This window comes from Centruroides sculpturatus, unplaced genomic scaffold (genome assembly GCF_000671375.1).
Source record: "Centruroides sculpturatus isolate CEXI.00-Female unplaced genomic scaffold, Cexi_2.0 scaffold21, whole genome shotgun sequence".
Classification (NCBI taxonomy): domain Eukaryota; kingdom Metazoa; phylum Arthropoda; class Arachnida; order Scorpiones; family Buthidae; genus Centruroides; species Centruroides sculpturatus.
Genome location: NW_019384490.1, coordinates 316,057 through 332,715, shown reverse-complemented (window position 1 = coordinate 332,715; position 16,659 = coordinate 316,057). Strand labels below are relative to the sequence as shown.

At 29.0% G+C, this 16,659-nt stretch overlaps 1 protein-coding gene across 1 annotated transcript in view; it reads right to left on the bottom strand.

The window, feature by feature from the left end:
• Positions 1 to 10,015, bottom strand: part of LOC111621746 (SCY1-like protein 2) — a 35,827-nt gene extending 25,812 nt beyond the window's left edge. Inside the window, exon 1 of the mRNA XM_023363974.1 lies at positions 9,712 to 10,015. Coding sequence (XP_023219742.1) covers positions 9,712 to 9,873 — 162 coding nt within the window. The 5' untranslated portion in view covers positions 9,874 to 10,015. The remainder of the gene's footprint in view (positions 1 to 9,711) is intronic.
• Positions 10,016 to 16,659: the final 6,644 nt, after the last annotated feature.

Here is a 16,659-nt window from a genome sequence, read left to right as displayed (position 1 = left end):
GTTATACACCAAATTCTCTTCACATTTTCTATTTGTGTATTCTTAATTTGATATGCACAGTTTCTAAAATTTACATAATATAATTTTAAATTTTTATGATTTAAACTTTATCTCATGTTATTATATTACTATATTCAATCAATTTATGCAGAATATAAACTTGAATTCAAAAAAAAAAAAACACCATTGAGTTTGTTTTTCTATTTTATTTTATTTTATTTTTTTACTCTTACACTGAATCATTTAATAAAGACAAAATTATTATTAGAAAAAAATTGAAAAAACAACATCTTTTTCTTTTGAATAATATTTTCTTGTTAAATAAATTTTACTTTTTAAACATGTTAAAAAATCTGCAATAAATCTATAGTAAAAATATATTTGATTAAAAACTGATCAATTTATAGTAAATAGGAAATTTAAAATGCTATATAATTTTGAATAAATATTTTGCAATATTGTTTTATTGTTTATTTTTCCCTACAGAGCACAACTACTTCTCTTTGCCTCAGGTCGTGCAAAAATTCTAGTTGGCACTGCAAATATATTTACTATACAGAAACATCATCCTTAACAACATACAACTATAACAATTATTGCAATTCTCCAAATTCATATTTAGAAAATTATATTTTCATATTTTAATTTTCACTTATTAAATTGAAAACTAATAAATATAATGATATGGTATGACAAATATATGAAAAACAAAACAAAACTTAAACAATAAAAAATTAATTCTAAAAATATTTTAAATAAATTTTGTTATCTTCCTTATCTTTTAAAGGCTTTATTATTCCTTAAAAATAGTTATAATAAAAAGTATAAAAGAAGTTGTGTTTACACCATATAAAATACTTTTGCATCATCAAACCATGATAAATATTTTGTAATGCTTTTCCTTGAAATAAGTTTAAAAAAAAGAAAATTAATTAATATGTAATCACTTTATGAATATTTAGTAATCGATATAAAAGTAACAACAGCTAATTCGGTAATAGATATAAAAGTAATAAAAAATATTTTTTATTAAATAGGTCAAATGCATTCCATTAATATGAGTATGCATTTTACGGAAAAAATACAGAATGTCTCATTTCTGTTTTAATCAAAATAAAGAATTTTAACTTTATTTCTTTTGATATAACATGTATGATAAGTCCAGTTATAAATAGCAAATTAAACAGTTATAATAGTAACATATTTTTGTACTATGGTATTTAGATGATAATGCAGCTAAAAATATTTGTGAAGATAAATTTAAAATATAAAAATGTTAATAATTACTAAATAATAAATAAAGATTTCTTTTAATTTATAACTTTAATAATTAAATTGACATATTTACAAATGATAAGCTAACAATTTAACTAGATATAAATAAATCACATCCCAATGCTAATAGGCAAATGTACTTGGCTAAGTATATTTGGCTGGATTATTTCAGGTTAAAATTAAACTAATTATTCCATAAGTTAATTAATTATAGCCAAAAAAATAATTTGGCTAATTTTAAATATTTTTAAACTTTATCTTTTAGACTGACAAATATTGGGTTGTTCGGAAAGTAAGTTCGTTTTTTTTACCATTAGACGGATTAGTGGTATTTTTCCCGCCATTTTCATTCTAAACCATATTATCATTATATATTTTGACAGCTAGCATTTTATGGCTTATTTGTAAAAAATTTTGTTTGATTTCGTGCAATTGTTTATTTTTTGTGTCCCATCAAATATGGAAGATCGAAAGCAGCATCTTCGGCATATTTTGCTTTTTTATTACCAAAAAAATAAAAATGCCGTTCAAGCAAGAAAAAAATAGTGTGACATGTATGGTGGAGATGTGTTGACAGAACGACAGTGCCAAAACTGGTTTACAAAATTTTGTTCTGGCAATTTCAGTATTGAAGATGCACCATGTTATGGATGGCTAATTGAAGCCAATGAAAACAAAATAAAAGTACCGATTGAAGCAAACTGCGGAATAACAACACGTGAAATCACTAAGAGATTAAATTTGTCAAATTGAACTGTTTATGAGTACTTGAAACAAATTGGTTTCGTTTTAAAGCTCGATATATGAATTCCACGAGTTCTTAACGAGAAATGCTCTATTTGGTGGGATATTAAGGAAATTTTTTTTGGAGTTTTTACCAGACAATTTAACAATTGATTCGAAAGTGTACTGCGTTCGAGTAAACAAATTGCGTAATATCATCAAACAGAAAAAGCCAGCCAGAATTGATAAAAAAAAAAAACAGCTGTAGTGTTTTACCACAATAACGTCAAATTTCACACAAGTTTGGTAACTCGTCAGAAACTGTTATAACTTAGATGGGACCTGCTATCACACCAACCGTATTTGCCAGATAGAGCACACTCAGATTATTACTTGTTCTGGTCTGTACAATTTTTTTTAACTGTAAGACATTTACTTGAAATGACAATGTCAAAAATCACTTAAATCGGTTTTTTGTAAGAAACGATCAAAACTTTTATGAACGTGAAATCGTGCCATTACCAGAAACGATGACAACAGATATTTGACCAAAATGGTCAACATATAATTCAATAAAATATTTATTTATTATAAGAATATTGCGTTTTTTTCCACGGAAAAAAAACGAACTTACTTTCCGAACAACCCAATAAATGCTCGAAAGATTATAGGAGTCAACATTTTTACAATAAAACATTTCTGAAGATCTTTTGTCTCAGCTGCTGCCCCAACTGGAATCAACATAGAGTCATTTATATCAAAGCAGATTTTACAATTTATGTTTTTTATAAATAATTAACTATTTAACATGATAATTATTTAATATTAAATTATTCTTACACATAACAGCTATTTCATAAATCTACAAATTTTTGATTTCTTTATCATATTTGTTTTATTCCCCCTCTTACATTTTACTGCAACACAAGATAATGAAATTTTACACTAGATATGTATTGATAAATTTCTTAACAAGGCAATTTATAATTAATTAAATATAAATTTTAATAAAAGGTTTTCCTAGAGTTAAAAACTAAAACCTTTTTTCTACAACATATGAATAAAATGAATCATAATATGACTCATGGTCTATATATAGAAATAAACATTAATCTTTTTACAATTTTTTTATTTATTAATACCAATTCCATCCTAAATCTTCCCACAGCTGGTTATATACTAATAAATAACACAAACAAAATATTCAGAAATATACCAGCAAATGTAATTTGATATAAATATGCTATGACAAATATTTTCAATCCAAATAGGATCTGCTTCAGATCAAAATGTTCAATAGAATTAGAATGTTAAAAAGATCAAATTTAAATTTTTAAAATTGCTGGAACAATTACATATTAGAACAAGTATCAAAATCACATATATGTGTTAATTAAATTATTAAAATTAAAATTAGAAGTTAAAATATAAAATTTAACAAATACATTTGTTACAAATTTTAAGGGAATTAATTGATTTTTATTTCTTATTAATGTTGTCGGGATCATCAAAAAAAAGGACCGCCAAGCATGTGAGATGGTCACCTCCTCCTTAAAATTGATACGTTCTCCCTTTAGTTCAGCTTTACAAATTTCAAGAGCTTCCAAAATCTTGATCTGATTGGTGTGAAGGGTGGTGCATCCAATGAGACTGGCTTGCTGTAGTTTAGCTTTCACATCAGTTTCAGAAGTATATATTGCTAGGGCTTGTTGTATTGTATATCATATTTATGTTCCGCCAGCCATTTTTTTAAGGGACTTCTTGGTCAAACCAATATGCATCAGATCTCTATGAAATCTGACATCTCTCACAGGTATACTATATACCTCTGGTGTGTTGTAGGTGTTAATGACGTCTTTGCCGTTAATAACAAATAAATAGATGGGTTACATCTGTATGTTATTGCCCACCCTCTATTAGTAGTAATTTCTTTGTATAAAGCCTTTAATCCCCGGTCATAATCAATTAATATATATTTGTATGCTCTAAATCTTGACTATCACACCTGTTGAGATTGGAAATGGTGTGATCATTCATTCTCTTAATATAGTTCTCTGCTATCTATGTGCCATTGCTATTTCTTTAATATGTTTTTAATTCTTGCAATGTGTCAACTGTGCTTATGCAATGTGTGAATGCTCTTTTTGTGAGAGTTCTAAACATTGCTATTTTGTATGTATAAGGATCATTTGAGGCCACTGGTATAAATAATGGCTGGAACCCTGGTTTATAGTAAACATCCGTTTTGATTTGGCTCATTTTAAAATAAATGTTCAGGTCTAGGAAGTGGGTGTATTTGTTGCTGAATTGTTCAAGATTAAGTGTAAGACCGTAAGGGTTATTATTTACACATTATATGAAGTTTTTGATATCCAGCTTAGATCTCCAAATGATTAAGATGTCACCAATATATCTCTTATATGCAATTATCTCAGGGAGGAATGATAGTAAAATTTTATGTTCCAAACTGCATATCACTAATTTGCATAGATCACCTGATAGGGGACTGCCCATAGGTACTCCTTGTTTCATATAAGTAAATTTTGTTATCATATTGAAAACAAGAAGTGTAACATAGCATGTGCATTAATTCTAAAATTTGATGGTGGTGTGCAGGGCTGGCTTTTAACCACCTGGAATAACCAATCCCTTAAGGCACAGAAACAAGACTCTAATTTAATAGATGGATATAAGGATACAACACATCACTGTTTTAGATTTTGTACAAAATCTAAAACTTGATATGAGCAAATGCAGATCTCCAGAGACCTACACTGGAGATCAGCATTTGCCTCGTGAAGTCTGTAACAACTAAAGGAACTTTTCATTCAACAATGAACAAACAGGTGTTTGTAAAGGATCTTTAATCACAAATTTTAACAAAATTCAAATAAGCAAGATATAAGTTTTGTTCATAATCAGCAAACTATTCTCTATTTATTCCCAATTAGTCTTGCCAGGAGCTTTTGTTCTACGTGAGGAAGCAGTGGTTGAACACAACTTGGAAAGGATTCATACCTTAGTGAGATACATGGGACAATTCCATGCTTTCAACATCACAAAAGGACCAATAGCTAAGTTTGTTATTTTTGCCACTGTTCTCTAGATTTCAATAACAAAAAGAAGTACCTTGTCACAGGTTCCATAAAAGATATAAAACATAAAAACACTTCATGCCAATCAATATTAAAAAATTAACAACACAACTATCTATCAGTGTTACAGAAAATATTTATTTACATGAATGCTTTCAAAGTTTATAACTGTGCTCTTCAGGCAATATCATTCACAGAGAACAGAATACTACTATTTGAAAAATGGAATACACACCATAAAAAACATTTTTCAAAATTGTTGTTCCTCATGCACAAGCATGGAACATAATTGAAATATGTAAAATCACAGAATTTTTAACAACAAAGGTACACAATGAACTAAAACATAAAATAAAAATTTATGCCAAACCAAAATATCAAAGGACTATTATATTAATATAAACAGCTGCATTATTTAACCCTTCACAATTTATATCAAAAAGTTTCAAATTCAGTAATGCATCAATTTTACATTATGCATTAATATTCTATTTTATTGGTCACTAATTCAATAAATGTTTGACACAGCATTTTTATCATCTATTATCATTACATAACAATTATACAGCCTCAAAATCTTACAATTATTTTAAATATAGGCTAGATATAGGACTACTTTATTAGGATGATAAGTTATCAATATAATGCATTTTATACTTATTTATTAATGTAATGTATATGGATAACTTATTTCTTGATTCTAAATATTTTTAACATAAATTTTAAAATTCCTTTTATAGCTTTATATCCTTACAAAGTGTAAAGAAAAATATTTTTTTATTATGCTATTATTAATAATAATTTTATAGAAACTTATCAAGAAATCCAAATAAAATTAATTTTTATATAAAAAATAATTGATTTCAATATTTGAATCATTAAATTTGTAAACCTGTTCAGTTAACTCTTACCAACTTTTCTGCTAAGCATGTATAATCTTTTTATTAAGTAAAATGATGACTCACCAAACTCACCAGCAGTTGAGAAATGCAGACACATTATTTTGTAATTAATATTATTCTTAAAATAATGAAGTTTTTCATTTTACTTTTGTTACTTGATTTTTATACAATAAAAAACAGTTTTTCTTATGCATAGATTATTATTCTTTCAACAATTTTTGTTTAGAATTTAATAACTTATTATTTTTACATTTCATTCTACATCATTTAAAATTCAAAATAAAAAATTAACTGAAATGTTTTTAATTGAGAATTTTAGCAGCAGTATAATTTCAAATATAAAACTACAAAAATATTATTTTTATATAGACAAGGTAGTCCATTTTAATCAATCTACTGGAATAATTCAAAAAATATACATCCTACAAAAGATTATTGAACAAAAAATGTTAGGGTGCAACAAGATGGACTACCTATATTATCATAAATGGCATAACAATCAGTGAAAATTGGGTCAACTTCATTTTCAGAAACCCAGTTTTTTTATTGCATATTATGATCCTTCATCAAAAACAGACTTTTATCTGAAACATTTTTTTGAGAGATGCACTTATAAGAAGTTAGGAGATTTGAACTTTTATGTAGTTGCCACATCATGCATGTGTGTCTGTGGTATCTGTGAACTTTGTTAAAAAAAACAAAAAAAACATTAGGAAATTATCATTATTTGATGGAATCATTCTTTTTCTTCAAATAATGAACTGATACAAAAACTCATGCAAAAGCATTATCAATGGTTACCTAATAGATCCATATTTTTTCTAAGAAAATGTGAACAGGCAAAACTTTCTGGAGTTTATAAGAGATGAACTACCAGTTTTGCTTGAAGATGATGATCTTTGTACAAGGCAAAGAATGTGGATTCAGTTAGCTGGAGCAGTGCCCACTATGAATAAACTTGCATATATACATACAAACTCCAGTCATAATACGAAATATTTATAAATGTTGAACAAATATTTTCAGTGATCCCCTATCTTCAGGTTCTAATGAATTATAATAAATTATTTAAACAGGCACTTTAATGGGAAGTTGATTGGACAACAAACTAATACAATAGCCAGACTTGACTTTATCTGACTTTTAATTTATGAGGCTATTTAAAGAATGTTGTCTACAAACAGGAGCCAACAGTTAGAGAAGATATGATTGAGAGAATTCAGACAGCTTAAGAATGTACCACAAAGCTTTTTATTACAAATTGTGGGACACTTCCAACTGATAAGTGACTTATACATTCTGCAAAATGGATCATCTTATCATCTTATATATACATATAGTTTATATACCTACTTCAAATGCTGAATTTAACAAAAGTTGTTTTTGGAGTTTGAATGACACTTCAAAGTTCGAACTTCTCACACAGTGAAAAATTGTGCTAAAAGCATAAAATAAGCTTCTGAACAAAGAATACAATCTAATGTTAGTAATAATATATTAAACTGCACAAATGTTATAATTAAATCACGCATCTAAATTAAGTAATGTAAAAATACCCAAAATCTTTCTGTTTAATCCAATAAATATAACCTTTACTTATTAACCTCGTCATCCCAGCAGTGTGTGGAAGCAACAAAGTCTAACAAGAGGAAGGCTATAATATTGACAATTGAGATGAAAAGGAAATTTATTGGGAAGCATGAAAGCAGTACACATGGCATCTAGCAGCCACATTTAATATGCTGAAATCAACAGTGTGCAAACAGTAAATGTAATTTTTATTTTATTATATGGTCTTTATGTATTTTATTTATTGTTTTCATGTTTTAATTTATTATTAGTGCATTTAATTGAGTTATTTTTACCTTAAATGACATCTGTTTGTTGTTTCAAGTTTATTGAAATGTGTATTGTTTAGGATCTGGAAATAGATTAATTCACTTTCTATTATGTCTAATAGAAAAAATTGATTTGGACTTCAATTGACCTACTGGATTCAATTAGATTCAAAGTATGAGGCATCATTGCAGTTACAGCAGATGTGCTAACAAAACATCACCTAAGTTTGTTTACATTCTGAAATAGTGTAGAACTAATTATACTAGCTCTTAATGCACTCTGAGCAGAAAAAGTTCTCATATGCTATCTGCCTGATGATAAAATAAAAATGAATTTTCTTAATCCAGCTTTATTAAATCTTTAATCAAAACTAATAAATGTCAATATCAATTAAAAACATTAATAGTATTTCAAAACAATAAAATATACAGCACTAAAATACATTATAGTGAAACATTTAGTAAACAGCTGTCTATGAATAAAAACTCAGTCATTAAGAGGAATGATTATGTAGAAAGCCTTTACAAGATTATATATATAGATATAGCATATAAAAAGTCATTTATTATTTTCAATTATGTTTTAATATGTTATTGTTTATGCTATATAATAACTTTATCTAATTATCATCAATATAAATTTATTTACAGTGAAGCTAACTAGGTATATTTTATTGTATAAAAAATTGGTAATTTGTATAAACAGTTTTATTAATCAGTAATGCTCAGAATAATAAAAATAAAGAAAATGTGATCATTTTACTTCACTTGAAAATGATTTTTGATTAGAGTAAACCACCTACAAATACATTGATTGAAATAAACAACATACCTTGTATATGAAATATATATATATATATATATATATATATATACTATAATTCTATGTCAATTTAAGAAAAGTTGTATTTGTTAAATAGAGTGAACTATTAAATAGTTATTATTAATAATTAATTTTTGATGAATACACATCCTCTAACATATTATTAATTAATCAAATACATATATAGTGACCTCAAAGTTAAACAAGTTCTATACTTCTAGAAATAGTTGATTTAGAAAATTAGATACTCTTTTTATCATTTATTGGATGGTAAATAATAATGCAACATATTGATCTTATTGGTGTACAATTAGAAAATTTATGATCATCATGAATCTTTCCATGAAAATCACAAGACAATGATTTTCTTTAATATTCAACTTAATATATTAATATTGTTCTGATTATGAATATATTATATACTGTTATATACTATATTACATTTTAGCAATATTTTTTATACCTTGCATATATTATACACTTTACATTATATGTAAACTAGATTGATTAAATAATGCTCCATTTCAAATACATAAGAAAGCAATTTCTATACACATATATATTTCAAAAATATATTTCAAATATATATGTGTATAGAAATTGCAACAACAGTCGCTCTCTTTTTTCTTTATTAAAATAAAACAAATATTTAAGTATTTTTTTTATTTCCATGGTAACATATCTAACATATAACATGATTATAGAGCTATGTTATCAACAGAAATACAACAACTACTATATTATACTTTTTATAGATCTACTTGTCAAGATACTTGTACAAACTGTCTGTATGTTTCAAGATGATAAACAATACCTTTAAAAACAACTTTTAGCATATTCATAATTTGTCCATATTCTTGCTGTAAATAAGAATGTTTAAAATAATTTAAAATTACATGTTTCAGTGTAGTATGTGTATATATATATAATTCCAATTTTATTTCGATTAATAAATAATTTAAGTAATCTTATCTATAAACATGAGTAAAATAACATATGAAACACCTGTTAAGTCAGCAAATATTAATAGATAAGGTAATAGTAATATAACACACCTGTTTGGTGCTTCTTTTAATTCCTTTATACACTTTCCATATTAAAGAAGGACCAGAACTTGCTATTAATTTCTCTATTTCATATTCTCTTGTGACTGGATTTCCAGGCAACACAGTACTTAGACTACTGACAGTACTTTTCAGTTTATTTAACATCTCCATCAGAACAGGAGTGTTTTTAAATAAAACAAATTAGATTTTACCTCGATAACGGAGTTCATAAATAAAATTTGTATATAACTGTTACATATCTAATAGTGGATGAAATCTCGAAAACCACTGACGAACGACCAAGTAAATAACATATTCCCTCTGGTGTGAGAAATTTACATTAAAAAAAAAAAAAAAAAAAGATAATAAAATTATTCAATTTTTCTTCTGACATTTACAATTTTTACTTAAAGAAATTCTATACTAATAATAATAATGATGATGATGATGGATTTTGAAAATAGATTAATTTATAAAATATCATGTATAACAAATGAACTTCCTATCTACCACTGGAGGTAATATATTGAATCGCATTTAATCCATTCCTGTTCGATTTTGCACTGTTTGAATTTATTAAAACGGTAGCCTGAAGAAGACCCTGGTAGGGTCGAAAACGTTTGCCAAAAAGAGTAACACTGGGGATTTAGAAGGTTTATATTCAAGTGGAGAGAATTATATCATGTATACTCTGGAAGTTTTTATTTAGTTATTTTCGCTATGCAAGAAGCGTTTTTTCTTTCTAACTCGTTTTAGGTAAAAACATGGCTAAAAATGACATGGCCGGATTGCCGAGTTAGGGAATTAGGGACATAAATAAAACCCTGCTGAAAGAGCCGGAATTTTACTTAAACAAAAGCTTAACCAAACCAATATCTAGCTGAGTACAGTGGAGACTGATTTCTTCGTAATATTAGATGTAATAAAGACAGAAATTTTTCCAGTTCAATGAGAGTGACCGAAAAGTTGTAAACTTTAGAAATTTCCGTGGACACCTGGTCCTAAAATGAATTAGTTAGAAAACAAACGACGGACAATCTATTAACATATTTAGATTTTTACAGCTATGAGAAAAACGTTTAAAATGTACAGCAACCCTGTCGCGTCTTTTGAGGTATATTAGTGATGCGACAAAAGAGGAATTTGACATTGACCAGTATCGGCAACCTCGTGCATGCACCTACCAGGATCGTCTCTGATTCCATCCATTAGTCACTCGTAGGGCGCTATTTGACTAAGTTAGGGGTCCCCAAACTTTTTATCCCTTCGACCCCTTTATAGAATATTTGCCTTCTTATCGACCCCCAGATTATGTATTTAATAAAAACATTAAATCCTTTTTGCATTTCTGATGTTAAGCGATAAGGAGACCCGCGTAACAACTCAACAAAAGAATTTATAGTTCCCATTTCTTATAAAATCCACCCAATAACTTTAACAGAAAAAAGAAGATATTTTCCACTAATTTATAATCTTAAAAAATAATAGCGAAATTATGGATAGATGGAAATATGCCTATAATTTTTAAACCGTACGTGTCATAATACGTAAAATACACAATTATTTTTGAAAACATAACAAGTTATATTGGGTGAAAAAGAAACCTCTTACTGTCATTTTGCGACTACTACTGAATGCCTTAAAAATATGTTAACATAACTTTTTATTAAAATAGTTGATATTAGTGGGATGGATGTCTCTGAAGAGAAGCGGCAAGATTATTGATATTCGGTTGAAAATTGGTAAGTTTTAGTCGCAAATCACCACGGTTTTCCAAGTTCAATCTGTTCCTCTGTTTTGTCAAAATAGCGTTCTCGTGGCTAAAATCAGCCTCAACCACATATGAAGTTGGGAATGCGAGTAAGAAAGGTTCGGCTTGCTCTGAGCTTGGGATATTTAGTGGCAATATTGTTATTGCTCCAAAATTCACTGAGGTTTTTATTTTTAAACAACGCTTTAGTTTCGAGATCTACATATATTTCACTCGGTTCATCTTCTAAGCAGGTTCACTACCTTCATTATCTATTTTTACATCAAATGGATTAGCAAATCATTCGGGAACACGCATATTCTCCAAATCTTCGAAACGTGCTTTAAAGTCTTCTCTTAATTTATCAAGATGTTTAATATACTTTATATCTCCAAATCATGGTCGGAAAGCTTTTCATTTTCTTTCTTTCTTTCGTCTCCTCCCCGGTTCATGTGGAGATTATAGTTTCATTTTCTTCGCAAGTTTGAAAAATATTTAAAATCGTTGAAGATTTAAATAGCTTTATTTTTAATTGAAAGGCCATTATGATTGTTCGAGCTCGAACAATTGTAACGTTTTTTCCTTGCAAACGCTTCTGTACTATATTAATTATCTTCGATATATTACGATATTTACTCTGTAAAGGACAAAATATCTACATTTTGATATAAAATACTTAGAGCGACAACCCTACTAGAATGTAACTGCAGTGTAACGTATGTCTGTGTATAATGAACTACCAGTGTTCGTAACATGTTTGTAACACTAGTACAGTTGTCAGATGAGTGAAACCAGAGTAGCACATGCTTAAAGCGGCGTAGGCTAAGGCAAAACTCAAGTTATAACTAGGGTAGTCAGTAATGTTGTTGATCATATCCGTATTTCGAATTTTTATTGAAATATTCTATATTTTTCCTAGACAGTTTTATTGATCCTCTTTGGTATTAATCGACCCCCTTTCGACCCTCGTGTATTAATCGACCCCTGAAGAACTCTTATCGACCCCAAGGGGTCTATATCGACCACTTTGGGGACCCCTAGACTAAGTAGATTGGTTTAAGATTTAAAAAGTAAAGAAGATTTTATGTTATTTTTATGTACGTTTCTTCACAAAGCTATATTTAATTATAATTTTCTTTAAAAATATATTCATACAATTGAAGAATATTTTGTACCAGGTATGTACTGTACATTTTACCAAGTAAGTTTTTATTATTTTATTTATAATTTTAGCCCTTATATCGTGGCTAGCGATTCAGAATGTAATTGTGATATTAAAAATACATTTAAAGAAGTCTACGGTTTTTACTGACTTATGGAACAAAACCCTAGACTGAAATTAACTGATAGCCCCTGGAAGTCGGCTTCTTAGAGAAACACAGCTTCTCTATCATCAAATATCATGGCACACCACTAATGAGAACGGATACATAAATCGTAAATTTAAGGAAAATAAATTCTAGAGCTTTTCTGTACCTCCTGCGTCTCTCTCATTAAATTTAGTTGTAAATGATGCTGCCAAAGTAACAGTTAATTTTTTAACATTGTACAAGAATTGTAAACCTTTTTTTCTACATCCCTTTATAGATGGGATATAGGAAATCGTAATATCACTGGTTTAACATTGAAATCCGTAAGTAATATAAGATCGGAAAGCAGAATAAATATATCAAATATTTTAATGGACTTTTTAACTCTTTTCAACTATACAGAACTATCATAAAAACGTACCAGTAAATTCTTATCAGTTTGGTTAAGTTATAAATCTATAGCGAATAATCACATAATCGGGCGAGGGCGGCTAACAGCCCAGAACCGGTCCTGGATAGAATCGTTGGAAGCATTGTTTGTGTGTAGCTTCCACCATGAGGTTGGTGCTCTGTAAAGCGCGTGCGTGAATGCCTATAATCTGGCTGCGTGGAAGCTGACCCGGTTTCGACAATACAGCGCTTCCATTTTGCCATTGATATTTGAATATACCATGGGCAGAGTCAGTAGATTAACTGGTCTTTCGACTAATAGTTCAAACTTAGCTAGAGATATTTGCCACTAGTTGGCGCCACTGTTAGCAGAAGAGCGTTGTTCTTGTTATGTGTTTACTGAGGTCAGTGATTTCGACTTATAATAATTATGTTTTTTAGCTACATAAAAATGCTAACGTGCTTTGTGCCAGGATGCAAGGCAGGATATAAGTCATCGAACGAGAAGAGACATTTTTTTCCGTGTTCCTAGCGATAAGATTGAGGAGTGGATGCGATACATTCCACCAGATGACAAGATGCTAACAAGTAAATGTTACATTTGTGACGTACATTTTGCGAGTAGATTTATTTTAATTAATTAATTTGTATCTCAACCGGCAGAAAATTCTGCCGGCTGAGCGTCTAGCAGCGACGTATTTTCTCAGCCCGGCAGAAAAATCTGCCTGCTGAGAAAATATGTCGTGAAAAAATATTTTTTGAGAACTATAAATGCTAGACTTATGCAGTTTTCGCGATTGTTTTCTTCTGAGTTTATTTTACATAGAAAAAATTGTTTTTGATTTTATTTTTAAATAAATTTGGCATTTTCGATTTTTTATAGAAATAGACCTGGTACAAAGCTCAAGGTCATCTATAGTCTAGACGAAAAAGTTCTGTTTTCTATATTTTTCTTCAATTTTTGTGCTAATTTTTGTGATATTACAAATTCCTTTAGTTCATTACATATTTCCATTATACTACTCATGATTTATGATGATAATTTTTATTTATTTAAACGTAAATGCAATGTATAAAAGTCATTTTTGTTGCATTTATAGTTATTAAGTTAGTTTTTGTACTAATTTCATCTCTTATATGTTTGTTATTGACAACTTTCTGTTATTTTTAACATTTTTATTCAACTTTGTTAGTTACTTTACAAGATAATATTGTAAACAGAAGCACATGTCTTTTGCAGTGACCTGAGAGGTCATGTGACCACATTAATACGTGGTGACGCCATTCAACTTCCTGTTTTCTCCTTGTGACGTAATATAAAGTCAAATCTAAAAAGTCAAAATAATTCGTAATATTAAATATTTTACATTATTTAAATATATTATTTCACTAGATGAATTCATTTATTGTTTAGATATTTATAAAAAATTACATAAAAATATATTAATTAAAGAATTAAATGAATTTTATTTTGAATCTAATAATATTATTATTAGAAAAAAACAACAGATAAAACATTCGAATTATTTTTTAATATATTAATAAGTTAAACTTTTTTTATAATATATAAAACATACTAGCGGATAAGCTTACCCTGCGATGCTCGGACATATATATAATAGTACGTTTATTCGCGTGCAATGTTGTCTCAAAATTTTAAAGCAATCGGCGAAAATATTGCATTAATTTAAGAATTTGAACATACCAACGTTACATTTTTATTTATATAGATTATTTGAGTATAGTTTCTGTTGTGATCTTCAGATGGCATTGTAAATGTAATTCCGTTTTATCATCTTTTTTAATTAAGGAGTGTTACGATTTGCTGAAGTTGTTGCTCTAATGCACTGATAACGAGAGCGCTTAACTTTCATAATTTTCAATGTCCTGGGCTTGAAATTTACGACTGATTTTTTATATTATTGGTAACCAACGAAAGTACGACGAGCTGTACCGTAGTCCAATATCGCTAAAAAGGTCGCCGCGGGTTGCGAATGAAGAAAGCGGTCGTTTCGTTCTGTTGATAACAGCATGTGTGAGAGTATTTGTGAGAAATAAAAAATCGGCGATACCCGGCCATTTACAATTAGTTGGTAATAAACTCCATGTAGTTGGAACAAATCAATGGTTACAATTTGCCACGGTCAAGCTGATATTAGACGTAGTTTGATGGTTATTGTAACTGAATTGTGAGATGTCTGTGCGGGCGCTCTGGATTTTCTAGTGTTTTACACCGGATTCCTTGTGTCATAGATAAATTATATATCGTTGGATTTGACAAAGTGTATGGATTACAATGATGTAATCATTTTGAGCATGACTGAAATATTTTGAGAGCGGTTAACGTTTGAACTCACGGATTATATGGGTCTGGTCATCCAAAATTTGGAGGCCAATTCACTGGAAGTGAAGAGTACATTTCTTCGAAAACAGACAGTGAGTACTAAATGAATTCTTAGGGTCCTCAGACCAATATTTTGTGATATGTGAGAATTTTTATGATGACCATACGCGGGGTTCGGAGGGCCGCATCAAGCCTATTTTTGGTGCTAGGTATAAATTTTAATATCCATCGTTTGAAAGAGTTAGTCAGCATAGCTGTGACTAGTTTATTTTCAACTAAAGTGAAATAAACTTTTAAGAATTTCATCACATAAAGTTTAAGGGTCTAGCAGTGGTTGCCATAACAACAGTCTGGTTACCACAGCAACAAAAACTACTTTAGGCGCGAGCAGGCACTTCAAGGACTTTTGTGCTGACTTAAGTTTATGAAAGGGCCACAACCATTTACGAGCGGTTTATATCACTTGGCACTATTTTCCTTCTGACTTTACGTGTACTTGTTTGTTTTGGCTTAAACGTGCACAAGTTTAGTTTCTTTTTTAGGTTTTGACAGGCCATTCCGTTTTTTTTTGTTTTTTTTTCATTATGGCTACGGAATCTGTGATGAAATTTCGTTCTGTGGCGAATAAGCTCTTTAACGACATAAAGAAGTTAAATTTATAAAGGCTTGTTCTCGCTAAACAGGAAATAATGTCAAAATTTCTAAATCTTTAACCGTGAAGTACAATAATACAGTAACTCTTTGTTGTATCACTTTTGTCTAGAGAAAATAAATACCACGATATAACAAAGTACGAAAAATTCTCGGCATATACTAAACAAATTATATCTGCTATGTAATATCACTTCTATTCTTTCACCAGCAAGTGTGTCTGATATAAGATAACCTTAGCCCTTACCTGATCAACAGCCGTCTCTCAGACGTTAATGGCAGTTTTTTTCAGCAGCATTTTTTCGAATTTTTTCAAATAATTACAAATAATTCAAGTACTCTAATTATTTCGAGCTGCAATAAATGACGTTTTTACTGAGCGCCAAGATTACTTGCAAAAATAAGTTTAAAAAGTTCTGGCGTCTCACAGACTCTGCGCGATCCTTCGGGTAGGAAAAATTCGGCATAAAAGACACGCTCGCTATAATCGCTATCGTCGATCGCGACCATCG